Raw genomic sequence first — 20217 nt, forward strand, 5'->3', positions numbered from 1 at the left:
AGTTGCAAAGTTTAATTTAGCATCCCCCTTCCTGATGATACTAATCTATGCTGACACCCATAGCAAATGGCAGAAATAAAGAGAAGATTCTGATTCCTATGTGTTTATGCACTCAGATAAATGATATATATGCACACATTTGTGCATATGTGTTACAATAATAATCAAAGAAATAAGGCTATCAATTTAAATTTATACATAATATAACATATTGAAAATATGTTTGTAAGTAAATATATAATTCCAGCTCAGGAGTCCAGGAGGATGTCTGTGAGTTTGAGGTCAACCTAAAATACAAACCAAGTTCCAGGACAGCCAGGGTTGTTACATGTCTTAAAATGCCAAGTTAGGAAAAAAAAAGATTGTACCTTTTGCTGCCACGTCCACAGCAATGAGTGCATGCAGGCCACAGAAAAGGCTTGTTTCTAGTGTCCTCTGCTGTAGTAAAAAGGAAGGTCTGTTGGACCACAGTTGAGACCAATGAAATCACCAATGCCAACTCCCATCAGCAGATCAGAAATCTGATCGAAGATGCGCTGATCATCCAGAATCTTGTGACCGTCCATTCCGGGGCTCACTACTGAAAAAACACCTTGGCTGGATGGAAGGGCAGGCATATGGGCATAGGGAAGAGGAAGGGTACTGCCAACGTTCTGATACCCGAGAAGGGGACCTGGATGAGAAGGATGAGGATTCTGCACTGGCTTCTCCGGAGATACCAGGAATCTAAGGAGAGTAACAATCGTACGTATCACAGCCTGTACCTGAAGGTCAAAGGGAATGTGCGAAAACTCAAGCAGATTCTACTGGATCACATCCGCAAACTGAAGGCAGACAAGGCTCGCAAGAAGCTACTGGCTGACGTGCTGAGGCTCACAGGTCTAACACCAAGGAATTTCGAAAGCTCTGGAAGAAGCGCCTCCAGGCTGAGAGGAAGAGATCATCAAGACTCTGCCCAAGGAGGAAGAGACCAAGAAATAAAGCTTCCCTCATATCTGTACATAGTGGCCTCACATGGATAGGCCATTAAACGAAACAAACCTTAAAAAAATTATAAGGTAATTACAGTTAACAAAATTTCTTTGCCAATTCCAATTTTTGTTAATATTTTCTGAGAGGAAATATATATGAGCAAAGACTTTTTTCTGAACAAAAATCCCCTCTATTTTACTGATATATTTATCCATTGCTCTAGAAATAGTGAGCTAATAGGTCAACTGCCTAGTCAACGCTTGGATGCCTCATGTGGGTGGAGTTAGGTTTAGTAGTAGTTCATTTATCTGAAGACTGCATAATCTAAGAATCTGAGATAGTTCCTGGATAGAAGGTCTCTATTACCTGTCAGCCATGGGCTCATTTGAGTTGTCAGTGAGAACCCCTGCAGAAGTTCTCAGCAAGTGAATACAGCTTTTCTTCACCCCCCCTCTCTCTCTCTCTCTCTCTCTCTCTCTCTCTCTCTCTCTCTCTTTCTCTCCTTTTTCTTTATTTTTATTAATCATTCCATTTGTTTACATGTCAAATGATATCCCATTTCCTTGTTACCCATCCACCACCAGCCCGCCATCCCCCATCCGTCCTCCCCCTCCCCTTTGCCTCTATGAGGGTGCTCCCCTACCCACTCGTATTCTCCCTTCCCAACACTCCAGCATCCCTGTACACTGGGCATCAAACCTCCCAGGGACCAAGGGCCTCCCCTCCCATTTGTTACAAATGTTTCTCTGAAGGCTGACATTCCAATTGTCCAAACTAGGAGCAGTATGCTGTTACAAGGCCTAAAGCATGAACATGGAAATCACCCAGGATTACTTCAGTTATATTATGTAGAGTCTAGAAAATTGTAAAGCCTACTCCAGGTACAAGAGAAAATAAATAAGATGTGATTTATCCAAACTCTTATTCATAAACAAAAACCAATCACTCACAAGAACAAAGCTAAGGAAGCATGTTCTTACACTATGTATTGAAACACTGTCATATCAATAACTTACATTAAAATTTGCAAAGTTGGCCAAAGTACTGTGCAATATAAGCACAGCTAAATAGCTTAGCTTTAACCTCCCAATTTCATAAAAGATTTATTGTATCAATTAAATGAATCAATAAAATATATCAAATGAAGTAAATATGATTGGAAGGTTATATTTGTAGAAACACTCAAATCACAAAATAGTACCTGTACTTCATCCCTTATTTTTTGTTCTGTTTTCTTGTGTTCTTTTTTTCATTTGTTTGTTTGTTCATTATCAAGACAGTTTCTCTGTGTAGCTCTGGCTGTCCTGGAACTAGCTTTGTAGGCGAGGCTGGCCTTGAACTCACAGATTCCCCTGCTTCTTCCTCCCACTGGGGAGGAAGGCCTGTGCCACCAGTCCTAGGTGAGTTTGCACACTAAAGCAAGTCACGATTTTCTAGATATAATGAAGAAGGTAGGTAAAGACACAGGCATATAAAAGTATATACTACTAAGAATCACTTCCGATCACAAATATGAGAATAATAATTTAACTTCTGTAAAGTTCCTTACAAAATGTGCTTTTTTTGAAGGTACTATCAAAATTATTGTAAGGATGATGTAAGTACTAAACGTGAGAAAAGGTACAAAAGACAGAGTGATATAGGCGGGTCCACCATCGCAGTCGACATAGACTCCACACTAAGGACAGTCATCTCTCTCTGCCAATTGTTTTTAGGACCAAAGGATTACGTAAGTGTCCTTGCCTCTTTCAATGATACATTACCTTCCATCACGGCAGCCTGATACACAGTTTCTCACATCTTTTCTTTGTAAAACTGTAAGCATGCAGTTTGGTTGAATTCTGGTTTTTATTCTTGTTCCTGCGACCAAATATTTGACAGGACTCAAGTTCAAAGGAGGACAGATTTGTTTGGGCTCACGATGCATAGAACATAGTCCTTCTAGTCAGGGAAGGCATGGCAGGGGACAGCAGGTTTAATGGTGAAAGTGGCATGAGGTGTCTTGCTCATATCTTCATAGCCAACCAGGAAGCAAAGGGCTCAGGCAAGAATCCCAGGAGCTATACTTCTGTAGCCTTGGTCCTACTGTGTGTGGCCCAGGTCAAACAGTTAAGCCACATGTACATAGAATTCTGTGCCCTCGCAGAAGTATCTTTCCATCACTACTTAGAGACCAGACCACCTCTTAAACTAATAAGTTGTGGGGAACATGCTCCATTAAACCATAACAAACTTGAGGACACGACATAAATTATAAGGAAATATGTAAGTAATTTTCAACAAAATAATGAAAACTAAGTCTATATATGAAAGAGCCATCATAAAGAAAAGTAGATATTGAGAGTTATTTTTCTTACAACTTGGATTATCCACTCCAAGAATTTTAATTGAAGGAATTAATAAAAATGTGTTTAAATATTAAATAAAAATATTCATATGTTTATAATAATAATAATAATAAACTGAAGTGAAGACAATCTATTGGATTATTCTCCTAGTGTCTACAATGCTCCTGTTTTGATGAGCAATTTGACAAATTAGATCCATTATATATTAGAAAATGCATCCTTTTAATTAGCAAAATACATCAAATATTTTCATTGTTTTATATTTCAGTTATAATTTTATATGTAAAGTGAACTAAACTGGAAAAATTTGAAATTATCTTTCAGTTTTGGTTCATTTATTTTAACTTAACATTAATGTTTCCACTGAAAAATCATAAATTAAATTAATGTGTAGTCCGAAGGCAGCTGACTGATTGTAGACCACTTAAGCCCTCTGTTGGAAAAGTAAACGGAAACAGAAGCTAGTTATCAATAGTCTTTGAGCTTTCTCAGCTCTGCTCTTTGCTCAAATGGTACTGTGTGCCTTTCCCCACATCTCTACTTACCAAAATTGTGTCTCTTCTTTTCCTCACAGAACACTTTTGAGTACTTACATAGCTTTTCCTATATTGCTTTAGATTACAGCTATTTGTGGACATAGTTCACCACACTTAGAAGACAGGAAGTCTATTCCATTCATCTCGGCCTCTCCTTGCAACACACAGCACATTGCCTAGCCTTGAGCATGCTTGGTAAATGTGTGACTCATAAGTGCTGCCTTAACTGAGTCTCTTGTCAGGATATTAGCTCAGGTTTCGTTTAAAAAAAAATCCAGGTTTCTAAAATTTTCAGAGCATTCAACAATTCCAGGGCAATGCAATGATTAGAATCTCTGGGGACAACAATGTATTATAGATGCTTCTAAATCAGTGTCCTGTACGCACATTCTGCCTTCTTTATTCTTTACTTCCTGTCATTTGCCTGGTTCCCCAAGGTTGATTGGGAATCCCATCTGTACTAAGACTAGAAAGCTGCATTATATTCACCTGATTTCCAGTTTGGTTCTGTCACTGGGTCTGGTTGGCAACAAGCTGAGTCTATAGAGGAGAAAACAGCAAATATTTTCAAAAGTATTTTAGGTCTTAGCCCATGTTTTGATGAAAGCTTGCTGAAAAGAAGGCAGCAGAATGTGCGAGAACCTAGTGTTGCTGCTGTTTTGGATCAGGCTGATGATTCTGTCAAGTATAAGGAGCTTCCGGAGCTATTGAAGATCCTGGCAGTCACATGGGTGATTTCACTAACACTCTAGAATCTTCTTTTCTCAATCACCTAATGGTAAGTGTCAAAACTCAGGATAGGACAGTTTACAAATAGATAAGAGGGCTGTGGGGATGGCTCAGGTGTGCTGACCACAGGAGCATGCAGCTCTCAGAGTACCATTGCAGACACAACCTAATGTTATGTGTGCTTGTAGCCCAAACACTGGTGTGTATGATGCCAAGAGGATCCTTGGGTTTACTATTAGCCAGTGTGGTTCTGGGTTCGGCAAGAGACACTGTCTTAGCATTTAAGGTTTAGTATGAGTTGGAGAGCATAAAGAGGAAAGAATAAAAACTACGTAAATACTATAATATGGAATTCTCCAAAAATAATGAAAATAAGGCAGAGGGCTATTGAGGAAGACAGCAGACTCAGAACTCTGGTTTCTATATGCATATACAAAAACACTTGTGTATTCACTGTTACATACAAAGAATAGGCAAAGTCAAGAAAAATTACTAATGCCACATATATATTTAGTGAAAATCAGATTCCTGTCTATATTCTAATTAGTGAATATGTTGGCAAGCCTAAGTGGATGACAAGAGTGGCCTGGCTCATTAGAAAGTCAGTCCTCTTATCTGTGTAATCACTGACTACAAGTAAATATTTCTCATCTTTGCTATCAAGATACCTTTCTCTTGTGTGACCAATGAAATTGGAATTACATACTATTTGCATAAAGCCTCATGGTCCATTAAAAGGGTTGGTGTTCTTCAGAAATAGTTATAGGTGAATGGCATGCAGGGCATTCATGCTCAGGCCAATAGTCAAGGTTTTACAGCACTAACTCTGAATAATACTAACATACACCAATGTGAGCGACTTCAAGGTCTTCTCTAAAACACAGCATTTGTATATTGCTTAATTTTTTTAAATGCAACTATAGTTTCCTTTTTAAACATTCTTTGAAAACAAAGTCTTCCAAAGATCTCATAGAAATGTATTAAACAACTTTGTTAGAAAGAACACATTTACAACTGTGTATGTGCTAGGTCAATCACCCTTTAAAATAAGTTCCCAGTTGGATGAGAAGAATACTATATACAGTAACTAATGGTTTCCTCAAAGTGCCAAGTGGTCTCTTAATGTCACCTCTCTCTTGTGCTTTTCTCTAGCAAGTGTCTGGGTTATAGCCAGTTAGTGTGCTTGTTTATCTGACATAGCATTAGTGTAACAGAGTCCTATGTAAAATTCTTCTACTCAACTCTCTGAAGGAAGTCTGCTCTCTCTCTTTTTCACCAAGTTATGATACACTCAAAGGTAATGTGAAATATCTGAGATCAAATTTGTCTAACAATAACACTCAGGAAATAGTGATGAGAGGTGACTAAAATGTTTGATAGGAAATGGATTAAAGATGCAAATAGCTCATAATTGGGACATCCCATGTAGGACTGGAGATGTAATCTGGCAAAATTTTTATCAGACCTCCATGACAATGTGTTGTGTAGTAGTTTTCTCTGAGAGTCAAGCCTGTGTTGGAGGGAATAATCTTGAGACACAGGATGTTAAAGGGGAGACAAATATAAAGAGTATTTTAAGGGGACTCATAGAAGGACAGCTTGATAAAAGGGAGATGAACCAACAGGATGTTCTAAGGGTAGATGAAACATTCTATCCTCCAAGAGAGCTCCAATCGCTCAGGAAGTAAGCAGTGCAATAGCTTCAGGAAATCACTAACACAGTCTGCATTCACTAGGCTTTTCCTTCCCCAAACCTATGCAAGCAGTAAGGTCTATGGAGAGACACCTTCAGACCAGCCAGGCTGTCTGGAAGACTTAGAAACCAGCCAAACTACCTGGAAAAGACTCAGTTCAACTGAGCTACCTGGAAAGGATGGTACTCAACATGTTGAGCTACATGCATATTGTGTGGTGAGCTCCAGGCTTCCAGGTTCTCTGGCCTGTGATGCAGGTTAGGGTGGACTTACGTTGATGCAGCTTCCTTTGAGTCATTTATGTTCCTCTCAGTAACCGTTCATTTGTATTATGTAACAAACCCCAATAAAACTCACTGCTTCACTAAGGTGGACTTTGGAGGTATCCATAGTTTGATGATCATTGGTTCCTTATTTGGGTTGAGTAGAAGTGTGTTCACAACTCCCCAGGAAAAATGTTATGCAACCTGAAGGGTGCACAGGATCCTTATTTTATACATATAGACAGAAAGAGACCAATAAGCTATCAAGTGTCACGTGTTTGAAAATTTGCTTAACAAGATATCAAATCCCCATATTTACTTATGAATATGTGTCTTTTAAAATAGATAATTGTAAATGATAATAGGAAATAAGAATCAATTTACATTGATCAGTATATTTTCATAAATAACGTCCTAAATTATACTGTGGAACTATATGAAATTTAAGTGAAAACGTATACACAGAAACATGGCCTTCAAAAATAACTTTATAATATTTATTCCAAACTTTCAGAAATGAAAAGAAAAGCCCTTCTCAGTCCTGGGCTATCCATAGCTCATTCTTTTCACTTTGTACAAATGGAAAGATAGTCATCTGATGCCGAAGGAACAAAGGAGGTCATATTGCCTTTGGTAGTTTGTATGAGAACCTACTTGAGTTTCAAAATTTTGTATTTCACAAGAGTATTGGACTTTCAAGTATTGTTTATAGACATTAATTAATTGCTGCTATCCTTTGAGAATATCTGTTAGGTCAAAATTATTTTTATAAAAGTGTAATATTATGCTAGTGGGGTTCCTCAGTGGGTTAGGACATTTGCTGTTAACTTACATGTTTCAGTCTCTGGGCTCCATGTAACAGAAGGAAAGTATAACTTTTGGAAGACACATGCCCATGCACACACACATATATACACACTTATATACACACACATACACACATGCACACATACACACATACACACATACACACATGCACACATACACACATACTACTCATACACTCATAAACATTCATGAACACACACATACAAACACACACATCCATCCACTCACACTCACATACACACTCACAAACACATACACATACACATATACACACATACACACTGTGATATGTGCATGAGAGCATGGATACACATACAGAAAAACATACACTCACACATACACACACGTGTGTGTACATGCTCATACATGAGAGAGAATAAATAAATGTGGGAACTCTAAGATATCATTTACTTTGTATTGTCAATTTTCTGATGATATAATAGTGTTTGATAAGTCTGGAAGTGAGGGATATCCCTTTCTTCTTCCTTGTTCTAAATGTATAAATGGAGTTTCATTTGTGGCTGTCACTGAAAATAATTAATTTTGTCACATTTCAAAATTGGAGCACATTCTTTTTAAATGAATGTTGCCCCCAAAGGACCAAAGATGGAAATAGTATAGTGTGGTGGCTCTCCTAGGGTGAAGTACATATGCAGTAGAATATACCATTAACTGATTAGGAAGCATTTAAAACAGAAAGTCAATTTTAACAGACAAAAGCATTGAGTGGCAATACATAGTTATTTAGACATGGGTGTTTCCCATATATCTTTCTTAGCAATGAACCAACAGTCTACAATATCAAATATCAGTGTGAAATTAGAACTACAGGAAACATGTTTTAGTTCTCTGAGAACTGAAAGCATCCAGACACGTAACTATTGACTCTAGAGATTGGTTGCGATTTTAAATATGTCTTTTGTGATTTTCTTGAAACCCTTCAAACATCTAAAGAAGTGTGCATTATACCAGTGAGTCAATTAGACACAATTCATGAGTACTTGATGTTACAAAAATTAAGTCTGAGTAAACGGTCCATGAAAGATTGAGGGCAGGTAGGTCAGAGCACACGTGCATGCTTAGGTGCTTGTGTGTGTGTGTGTGTGTGTGTGTGTGTGTGTGTGTTCTATTGCAAATAACCTCTATGAAAGTATCATTTGCTAATTTGGGTGGGCTGACGATTACCATGTTTCTAAATGAGTATCTACATTAAAATGGATTTGCCATTTTAATTCTACCAAAAGCAATAAGGAGCTAAACCAGCAGAAACATACAGAATCTCAGGTGCCTAGAGTGCTTCTCCAGTCCAGAAGGCCCTTTCTGGAAGAGGTCATCCAAGCTGGCATTGTGTAAATATTCTGCTCTGCACAGTACCTGGGCTCCAAGCCTCAAGTGGAAGCATGGGCCCAGCTGGAACTTGTAGCCAGCACATTCCTAGACATGGACGTGCCTGGGACCTAGAGGTAGAGTCAGACATTGGAGGTTGGTGGGATTACAGATGAAGATCATACTGCTCATCAGGCAATCAGAGAGCAGCCTTCCTTACTGGCCTTTCTTTCTGCCTTTCATTCACTTGACTCTTCCCTTGCAAATATTTCTGCCAGAGAGGAACCTGTGTTGTTCCAAGACAAACAGCTCTTCAAGGAAGGAAGAATATTGAGAAAGAGAAAGCCCTGATTGGAATGACGAAGGAATTAATAAAGGACACACACATACACAGTAATACCTGGGCTGGGTGGACAGTGTGGAATCTGGCAACTACCACAGCAACTCAAAACCTCAGTATGTTAATTGTGTACAGCCCTTAGAGAGCAATTATCTCACTTCAGTAGGAGATCCCTGTCATTGTCCAGACTCAGGCTGTAGGCATCCAGGAGGAGGAAACTGAAGTTGCTAGTTTGTGTACACACACAGACAATTGTAAACACTCATGCCTGCATACACCATCAAGCTTCTCCTTTTTTTATTATTAACTTGAGTATTTCTTATTTACATTCTGACTGTTATTCCCTTTCCCGGTTTCCGGGCCAACATCCCCCTAATCCCTCCCCCTCCCCTTTTTTATGGGTGTTCCCCTCCCCATCCTCCCCCCATTGCCGTCCTCCCCCAAACAATCACGTTCACTGGGGGTTCAGTCTTAGCAGGACCAAGGGCTTCCCCTTCCACTGAAGGCTTTGCCATTCCCAAGCAAGACTCTTAGAGAAAGGCTCTTTCATGGTCTCATATGTCGGAGGCTTTGGTCCTTGAAGTAGCAAGCTCATGTTAAAGAATATCCCTTCACTCAAGCCTTCTCCAACTCCTTATACATTTATTTTCTTCATCTGTTTCCAGTTTTGCCTTGTTTACAATTATTGACTGTCAACTACTAAAGCTATAGACTCAAGAAGTTTTATATTATATTTTCTTTTGGGAGCCTAGGAAAGTCAAATTATGTAAGAAGTTTTGGGGATACTCTGAAGACTCAGTGTCTATTAATGATAGTCTGATATAAAAACAATAATTTAATTCAATATTTGAGAAATCAGCTCCTCAAAATGCTCTTCCACAAAACAAAAACAAACAAACAAACAAACAAAACTACAAAAATCCCAAGATGTTGTGGACATCTTTACTGTCATTTCACAATGCCACTTGTGCTGGTTACTTGTTTGGGGCCTAGTTGTTGACAATAAATGATTCCCTAGCTAGTAAACTGAAAAACTCCTCTCAGCCTCTTGAAGAAATAGAGCAATTAACAAATCTATGACTTTAAGGTGCTCATTCATAAATATCCATTTTGTTTGGTTCTACTCAACAGAAAATCAGTTTTCTTTCATAAACATATAAAATGGTGTTTATCAGGAATGAAACTTAAATGAAATAGTATTCATCCTCTGATCTCCACCAGACTTTATAGAATTTCTTTATGAAATTAGCAATATGAAAAAAATACTTTTTGCACCTTTTCAAAGAGATATTGTGAATGTAGTATTTAAATGTCAGAATGAAATATAGGACTCCCTCACTCAAAAAGTTGAGAGAGCATTGATTTTCCTCCTGTTAGATTTCTCACATGAGCAAACAGTCTAGGGAAGAAAATATGTTTTATTTGTCCATATTGGAGGTGGAAAAATGGAGAAAAGCTTGGTAGTAAGAGAATATATCGTAAGTGACTCAGATAATAGTTTTAGTGAGTACCTTTTCTTTAGACATCCTAGCTCAGCTCTGGGAGCAACTAAAAGCCTTTCTACACTGACAGTGTCCAGAGTCACAGTGGATCTGTCACTTTAAGATTATTCTATACCAGGACATTACCCGGCTAAACTTTGGCTGCTTAAAACTCACTTGATTAGATGCAGGATTTTGTGATCAAATATCATAAATCATGGCACCACAGTAGTCACAGGTGAGAGTATATTAGTTTTCTTTTAAATCAGTTCTCAACCTGTTATGACCTCTTTGGGGTCACATATCGATATCCTGTATCTACATTACTATCCATAATAGTAGCAAATTACAGTTATAAAGCAACAACAAATTACTGTATGATTTGGGGTCAGCACAACTTGAACTTGTATTAGAGGGTCATAGTGTTACAAAGATTGAGAACCATTGGTCTAAGTATTTTTTGGGAGAGGAACTAGAAGTAAAATCTAAGAGACATAAGACATATTAATTAACATATAAAATGTATGCCATATTTATATTTTTCTGTATAGTTAGAAAGAAACGGGGAGCTCTGTAATAGCAAAATGATACAAATTAATTTGCTACTGAAGTTGAGCAAGAGGCTAGAGTTTGAATAATCTCAACTTCTCTTAAGGACTCCCTCCAGAACACTTAACAGAATAAAAATTCAATATTTTTTCATAGGAAATTTCTGTGAAAATCTGGAATATTAATATTTCATGTCAGTCTAGGGAATTTATATTTCATTTGATCTAGTCAAAAAGGTTGCGAAGGAAGATAGCAGAGACCATATGTGGCCTTATTGTGCCTACTGAAAGCACTCTGCAGGATAGGGAGCATTTGAATGGGAGAGAAAGAGAGCTCTGTTTCCAATCCCTGCAAATAAATACTTCAGATTTAGTTGCGAATCTGTGATCAGAATATATCTTACTGCATAGAATGTATTGATTAAATGGTATTTTTTTCTTATATGAAAAACACAATTATTTGCACAATTCCTGCCTGTTTTTTTGTTTGTTTGTTTTGTTTGATCGATTTCACCTCATGATGTGAGTGATGAAAGCTATATTGTCATACAGAATGGCCACTATCAACTATAAGTGAGGGTCAGGGCTAAGCTATGAATTCAAGTATATTCTCTACTTTCTTTTCCATCATATTCATAGGATCTGGTCTTCTGTTGAGGTTCTTGATCCTTTTGGAGTGGAGTTTTTGTAATACATATGGATCTATTTTTACATATTGGTATGATAGTGACACAAATACACATCATGAGATGAAACCAGTAAATGATACTGCTAAAGAGATTAAGAGCCTGAAGACTAGATAGGTCACAGGCTGAGCATAACACCTACTGATATTATTCTGTTAATGAAACATGCACTAAAATGGCTCCTATGGATGTTGTTATACATCAGAGCATCACTTAACCCTCAAGTGAGCATCTTCTCGCAGTTGATGAGAATTAAAAGAGAGATCCACAACTGAACAACATACAGAGGGTCAGAGACTTCGAAGCACTCTGCCATAGATATGATGTATTTATCAAACTCCTATCCTCGAAGATCAAGGATCCATGTGGAAGAGAAAACGGAAAGGCTGTAAGAGCCAGAGGGAATTGGTAACTCTAAGAAAATAGTTTCTTACATAGACCAGGCCGATGCACATAAGAACTCACAGAGGCTCTGTCAGCACATGTGGGATGTGCACAGGTTCAAGCCAGACAAATTCCCAGCACTGAGAAGGAAAAGTGAACACAAATACCAACTCTGACCTAGCAAGTTCTTAGAAATTGGTACGTTCTTGGAAGGGGAAGACTGGTTTTCTTCATTTGAGTGTCACTATCAACCACACTCCAGGGGAGGCTCTATGCCCAAGAGGAAATGGCAACACAAAATGGACTCTGAGGGTTTTGTGTACTTTTTGTTTTGTCTTGGTATTTTTTACTTACTGATTTTTTGTGTGTGTGTTTTTAGTTTGTCTGTTTTGATATTTGCTTTTGTCATTGTTGTTAGTTTTGGATGTGTGTGTGTGTGTGTGTGTGTTATGAGAGAGGGAAAGAACATGAAATGTGATTGGGTAGGGAGGAGGATGATCTGGAGTAACTGAACATGACAAAACAATAAGATCAACATATTTTGCCTGAAAAAAATTAAAATTTTTGAAAGAGTAATCAAGTGAACTTTTCACAGACATCTATGCATTCTATTCTATTCCTACATAGAGTCCAAAAAGACTGTAAAGAAAAAACCAGTACAAAGGATTATATGAAATCCAGTTTGCAAAAGAAGAAGATAAAAATAGCTTCATTCTCAACGGATATGATTGTCTCTGTAGCCAAATCTTTGAAGTCCTCTAACCCAAAGCAGAACAAAAGTCTCTTTAGCTAAAAATCATCTGCAGGGTACATTGTCAAATTCTTTCCTATATATTAAAATTATATTAGAAATTAAAAGACTATTTGCAATAATCCTCATTTCTATCACTGAAATATTTTGGCACACATTTTATGTATGATATTTAATAGATATTATGTATCTCATATCTATGCATCTATGCATGTGCATAAAACAATTGTAAAGGTGGAATTCTTTGCAAAGTAAAAGTAATTGGAAATATTTTCATATTTACTAACTAGAACACTCAATATTGCCTTATTTTTTTCAGAATAAATGATGTGAAGATATCAAAATTTCAGGTTTATACACAAAGTGTTTTTAGTAGTTCTACAAACAATTAGCAAGTAGTCCATGACTAAAGTCAAGAAACTAACTCCAATCAGTAAATAGAAGTATTTTGATATAACTTAAAATGGTTGATAATTTTTAAAAAATAAAAATGTGTGTGTGTGTGTGTGTGTGTGTGTGTGTGTGTGTTGTGGGGGGTAAGCCTTTCTAAAGATGCAGTAATCCATACAGTGTAGGATTAGTTTCAATAAATATTTTTTAGGGAAGAGTGCAGAGGCCCTTTGTCTTTGTAATACGGAATTATAGACAACTGATTTTTACAAAGGTGCAACAGAATTCAGTGCATTAAGCAGAGACTTTTCTCAGTGTGCTGCCAGTATCACAATAACACATAAACAATGGAAGCCTGGAGATTCACAATGCCATGGCATTGACTACAGCAAGCATATTGATGGTGTCGTTCAAGCTGGGATGAGAACACATTGATGGAAAATGGACATGATTGCATTAAATACTTACACCTGCAGTAAAATCATCGCCACAGAGAATGGTATTAAAAACAAATAAGTGAGAGAAAAAAATATGTTCTTTTCCGCTCACGAGGCCTGAAAATTTAACACTTACAAGACCATGATCTAGGGAGAAGTCTTTCTTGCCCCTGGTGAGCTTGTTTGGTGCCAGCAGCATTTAATGTGTTTTGTCTTAAGTTCAATGTCACTTATACAGCGATACTCGGTGCCACTCTGTGTTTCTTACTCTTTTTTCTTCTCTTTATAGAATGAAACCAGTACACACTTTTAATGATGCCATCTTAACATGATTACATTTGTAAATATCTTAGCTATGAGCATAACCATAACATGCAAGAGAGAATGGAAATGTCATCATATCATTGGTGGATTGAAGTAACATTCACAGCAGAGACCAGGGTTGCAATGACTTAGCAGTTTATTCTGTCATGGAAGGCAAATAATCAGCTTGTGACTGGACTGAGACTGCCTGTTTTGTTTTCTGGAAATGATTAGTATTTTAAGACTTTTGAATTGAGGTATGCAATTGCATATTCCCACAGATAAAAATTTAGGTAAAAGTCCAATATCATACTCTTGCCATCTAGTTATTAGAAGGAAACGGTACTACCTGGAGAGATTTTGGAGGCCAAAATTGCTCTTATGCCACAGCAAAAGGCTCAAGTACTTTTAGTCTGTTGTTTTGCACAATATAAATATAGATAGCTACATATAATAGGTATAGATAATATTGATATATATGTGGTTATAGATATATAGATATAGGTATAGATATAAATGATATAAATATAGATAGTTAAGATAGAGAGATAATAGATAGATGATATATATATATGATACACACATGCATACATACATACATACACACATACATACATACATACATACATATTCTCAATAATGAATTGGTCTTAGGCTATTTTTAAACATATGTGAGTTGAGTATTAATTCTGAAAAGCAGGACTTGAAAAATGCTGACAAGAAAGACTGGTTTAAAGAGATTCAGAGACAGATTAAAAGGGAGACAGAGAGAGATTGAGACACAGACAAAGATAAAAAAAAACAGAGAAACAGATATATACAGAGAGCCAGACACACACACACACACACACACACACACACACACACACACACACACACACAGAGAGAGAGAGAGAGAGAGAGAGAGAGAGAGAGAGAGAGAGGTAGAATAATTACATTTTCAGTGAAGCCTGGCCATTGGTGGAGCTATAAGCATAAACTGAAAATCCACTGATAATTGAAGATATTCTGAATTTCAGTGTTTTGGGATGAAAATACATGATTTCAGAATAAATCAATTGGCTCAACAAACATTTTGAACAATTTGGTGACAATGAATTATAATAAAATTTGTTACTAGAAAGTTAAAATATAATCAAAAGGTATTTCATATACTTATAAAACTGTGAAAGAATAGATAAGTAAAGTAAAATTATTAAATTGTTCAAAACACAGTATAAAGGTAAAAAAGTAGAAGTCACACAGGCAAAGATTACTGTCCATATCCCAGAAATAATAAATATTCTGTTTAGAATTTCAGGAGAAATTATGTCAAGTTCTCCTGGTTTAAAAGAGGTCAAACGCAATTCAATTGCTAATCAGCATGGGGACAATGGACTCCATTAGAAAGGTAGATTCTGAGCTTTATGACCCAGACAGTTTAATGTCCTTACCTAAAATACAGGTTAACACAAATTAAAGTCTAAGACATTAAAGTACCAACAAGGTTAATTTTTTTAAAAGACGGTCACATTATACATTATTATAAAAATTAAAAACTTGGGAACTTACTTTCTAAATTGTAGCAAGAGTTTAATACACTCACCTGCATGTGTAGAAAAAGCTTCTCATAGAAGGCATTGCCAGGAGCCAGCAAAGTGATGACTAGCAGGTGGTCCATCCCCAGCGTTCTCTCAGTTTGTGTTTTCTTTATTGTTTCTACTTCCATTTCCAGGTCTTCAACAGTTGCTCTTATTTCCTTTGCCTGTTTGATCGTGTTTTCCTGAATTTTGTTAAGGGATTTATACATTTTCCCTTTAAAGGTTCCTATCATCTTTACAAGACTGGATTTAAGGTCATTTTCTTATGCTTTAGTTAGGATATCCGGGGCTTGCTGTAGTAGGGTAGCTGTGCTCTTTATGGATTAGTTTCTTATGCTGGCCTTCAGTTGTGTGGTTGTCCTGGAGTGTTCCTGGTGTATCAGGCCTCTAGTGGACAGCCTTGGGCTGGAAAATACAACTCAAGTCCAAGTCCAAGTCTCTTAGCAGCTGGCTGTGTCCCAGACAACAAGGCATGCAAGGGACTGGGTGGAGGGAAGGGATCTCTCCTTTGTGCTTCTGCTTCTGAAGGTCTGGAGAGGGCAGGCAGAGAGGTGGTCAGGCTGTTGAGTTCTGAGCTGGAGTGCAAGCTGCTCAGGGTTGCTTGCCCCAGAGGAATCAGCAGGCAGGGGACTGGGTGGAGGGAAGAGATCTGAACTATGTGTTTCTAGTACTGCATATCTGCTCATAACTTCCTTTTTTGAACCGAATTTAGTAAAATAAACAAAACAAACTTAGTGACATAAAAAAGTCCTAGAATTTTTATTTTTAAATATACGAGACTAAACGTGTGTCAGAGTAAACCAATTAAATAAATTTAGAAAAATGGGAGTAGTTTTTTGGAACAGAGAAATATATAAATATAGCAGAGTAAAACCTGTGAACTACAGTGAAACCATTACTGTACTGGCTGGTTTTGTGTGTCAACTTGAAGCAAGCTGGAGCTATCAGAGAGAATGTAGTCTCCCTTGAGGAAACGCCTCCATGAGACCCAGCTGTAAGGCATTTTCTCAATTAGTGATCAAGGGTGGGAAGGCCCAGCCCATTGTGGGTGGAGCCATCCCTGGGCTGGTGTTCCTGGGTTCTATAAGAGAGCAAACTGAGCAAGCCAGGGGAAGCAAGCCAGTAAGTAACATCCCTCCATGGCTTCTGCATCAGCTCCTGCCTCCAAGTTTCTGCCCTGTGTGTGTTCTTGTCCTGACATTTTTTTAAATCTTTTTTTTTCTTTTTTTCAGAGCTGAGGACTGAACCCAGGGCCTCGCACTTGCTAGGCAAGCGCTCTACCACTGAGCTAAATCCCCAACCCCGTCCTGACTTTTTGGTGATGAACAGCAATGTGGAATCTGAATAAATCCTTTCCTCCCCAACTTGCTTTTTGATCATGTTTTGTGCAGGGATGCAAAACCTGACTAAGACAATCACTAAGATTCAAATGACAGTAATAAAGATAGAAAGATTTCAGATGAAGAGTAATAACAAAGATGCCCATTAGCACAAATGGAAAGAGCCGAAGGACTGAAGTAAATCATAAAAGAGATAAATATTGTTGGATAGAGGCAGAAAACCCTGACCCAAGGTATATTGTGGTCCCTCAGCAACTGAAACCTTGGGAGGAGGAATAAAATAGAGAGAACAAATTCAAAATTTGGGTAAATGTTTTATCCCAGAGCTAGCATAGCTCTGGCACCCATAGACCCAGATGGCACTTCGGTATACCTTTATCTCAGTGGCTCTATACTGCCCCCAATACTCTCTGACCCAGACATTATGCAGGCCGTTCCAGCGTAGCACCTTGCCAAGCTGGTCCCTAGAGTCAGTTCTGTTCTGGCACCGTTGAACCATATGGAACTAACCATAATTTATCTCTGATTAGTATCTCTCCTGGTGGCTCTCTGATAGCTGTGAACTCTCTGGTTCCTGATCCCCAGTAAAATCAGGGCTCTAGAAGTCCAGCATGGGCTGGCCTATTGCTGCTCCCTGTCACAGACTCTGCCTGCACTCCCAACAACTGCCCCCTGGTAGTTGAGGTAAAAACTCCCAAATACCCGGTGAAATCAGGACTCAATAAACTGTAATTTATCAATAAGATTTATGTTAAATTCTCAATCCACAACGCATCCACACAATAAACTCAGAACCAATTGATAAGGATATAAACAGCCCACCTAGAATAAGATACATTTACCTATAGAAATTCCTTCCCCTTCTCTCCCACCTTACAAAAGCTTTGTCTCCCCATCTTACTTTTTACTGTCTAATCATGGCCTTGACCTAACTTGTGCCAGTCCTCACCTGCACATAGATATCAACCTACAACAAATTAGTTAGAAGGAAGAGATAATCTAATGTTCTTCAACATCAAATTAGGGATCACCATAAGCTGCATGTGTTGCAACCAGATGAGAGGCCAAGGTCTCCAAACAATAATGGCAAAGAAATGTAAGTGTGATTGGTCTCCTTTGATCAGTACTTTGTGTATGCATGTATGAAAACGTCACACTGTACACCATGAATATATGCAATTATTAAGTACTAACCAACTATATTTTAAATAATTAAGAAACAATTTTCAATTTTCAATTAAATCAAAATAATGAAAATCTTAATAAGTAATAAGTAATGAATGGTACTTAAGACATCAAAAATAACTGCAAATTTACAAAAAAATGTACATACTTTGTTTGCAACAAAACCGTGGTTATTTGTAATACTCCCACTATTTCCTTCAGTCGTGTCTGACAGGAATTCTAAATTTCAATTAAAATAGTAAAAATAAATGAATTTCTTGCTTACAAAGTTAATGTTTCTCTCTTTCACATATGAGTAATCTGCTAAATTTCTGTGAGATCTAAATGGGTTAATAAAATATGGATTCCAGTTATTTATTTTCAGAAGCAGAAATATAAAGCACTTGTAATATTCCAAACAAAATTTGCAATCGACTCTCATTAGTATTCAATGCTATGCAAGGGCTTCCTTGTATGTGCTCTTCAGTTACCAGCTTCATGGAACTATTGGCCACTCTACTGGAGTTCTGAAAATCCCAATTCAGTCTCCTGGTAAGGTCTCAATATATATCATTTAGTCTACTCCATCAGAAGCCTGTGCTCCAGGCTGCTTGGCACAGCCCTTCCGTGGGCCTCTGAGATATTATTTGTTGAGTATAAACATTCTGGCTTGTAGTTGATTGCAAGAGCTTTTGGGAAGCATCATTGAAAAACAATAAAATCAAAAATTGGTATCTGCTGATGCCAAAAAGTTACAGTGTTCATGATTGAAGGCCAGATGAGAGTTTACTACAAAAATAATAAAATTGACAAAGAAATTTGAGAGATTGTTTAGCATACAAATTTTTTAAATATCAACTGCTTTGAAGCCATAGCAGGCTAGAGAGCATGATTTAAAATAAAATATTGAAAATAAATAAAATAAGTAGAGTTATCACTGGTGCTATGCACTGTTTTCTAATATTATAACCACCATCAGGTATATCACATTCAGTGATGACATTAAAATGCGTCTACAGTATTATACAATGTGGAATGTTATATTAGAAATAGTTGTTCTTTAGAAACCAAATATGTTAATGAGTGGACATCTCTCTAGTAAGACTTTTCATGCAACCAAATGTATCAAATGAATTTTATTTTGAATGTATCTTTCTTTAAAGTTCAAGAATAATTTCACTAAGTTTCTTGAGTTAATCAAGGTGCTATTTAGGGTATGAGTATGGAATAGGAAAAATACCAAAAGATCTCAAACATAATAAATATTTGAACACTTGCCTAAATAGAACCATTTCTGAGAAATAATACTTGGCTCTTTGTTTACACATAGTGTTAAGAAAACACATTCAAAGAAGACAGAGATGATAAAATGACTGCATTATTTTCTTACACCTTACATCTTATATATAACCAGAACAAGATTTTTAACTGGTTATACTGGAACATGGCAGCAATTCCAGAAGTCTGGATGCTAAAGCAGTAGGATCCATGGTAAATTTGACATCTGTCTGCATTTATAAAATGAGACTCCGTCAATAAATAACAACTTAAGCCACGGTTATCTTAGGCAATGATAGGTGTAATGATGTTCTTAGATGATGTTAATGCCCCCTAATATAGAAACTTTGCTCTTACCATTATATTAAATAAACCTGTGAGAAATCCTTAAATAATCAAGGCTCTGACCTCACAGATTGATTATTGTTTTGTGAGTGACAGTGCATTGATGTGATCATGTTGTAAGTTCAGTATCTTCTTGCCTTCGCCATCTGTGCCCCATGTATCCAGTGACTTGTCTGGCACATCTTCTGACACAGCACAAAGGACCTTCCCAAAGACTAGTTCCAGCATGCACCTGGATTCCCCGCCTCTAGTGTCATGACCCCAGAATACCTCATTATTTTCTAGTACTTGCAAATAACCCACTCTGTGAGAGCCAGCTACATCAGAGCAGTCCTAACAATGAACTAAGATTCAGGTTATATTATCAACCTGAAACAAACACAAGTATATCTTCCATTTATTATATTTAAAACAAATCTTAAGGGAGCTGGAGAGATGGCTCAGTGGTTAAGAGCACTGGCCTCTCTTTGAGGGGCCCTGAGTTCAATTCCCAG

At 37.4% G+C, this 20217-nt stretch overlaps 1 protein-coding gene across 1 annotated transcript; it reads right to left on the reverse strand.

The window, feature by feature from the left end:
- Positions 1-382: 382 nt before the first annotated feature.
- On the reverse strand, positions 383-15805 carry LOC148004724 (uncharacterized). Its single transcript, XM_087559926.1, has 2 exons — positions 15602-15805; positions 383-764 (listed from the first exon to the last, which is right to left on the reverse strand). The coding sequence occupies exons 1-2, from the start codon at positions 15803-15805 to the stop codon at positions 426-428; spliced, it is 543 nt and encodes a 180-aa protein (XP_087416052.1). The 3' UTR covers positions 383-425.
- Between the last annotated feature and the right edge of the window lie 4412 nt (positions 15806-20217).

This window comes from Rattus norvegicus, chromosome 7, assembly GCF_021556685.1.
Source record: "Rattus norvegicus strain SHRSP/BbbUtx chromosome 7, alternate assembly SHRSP_T2T, whole genome shotgun sequence".
NCBI classification, from domain to species: domain Eukaryota; kingdom Metazoa; phylum Chordata; class Mammalia; order Rodentia; family Muridae; genus Rattus; species Rattus norvegicus.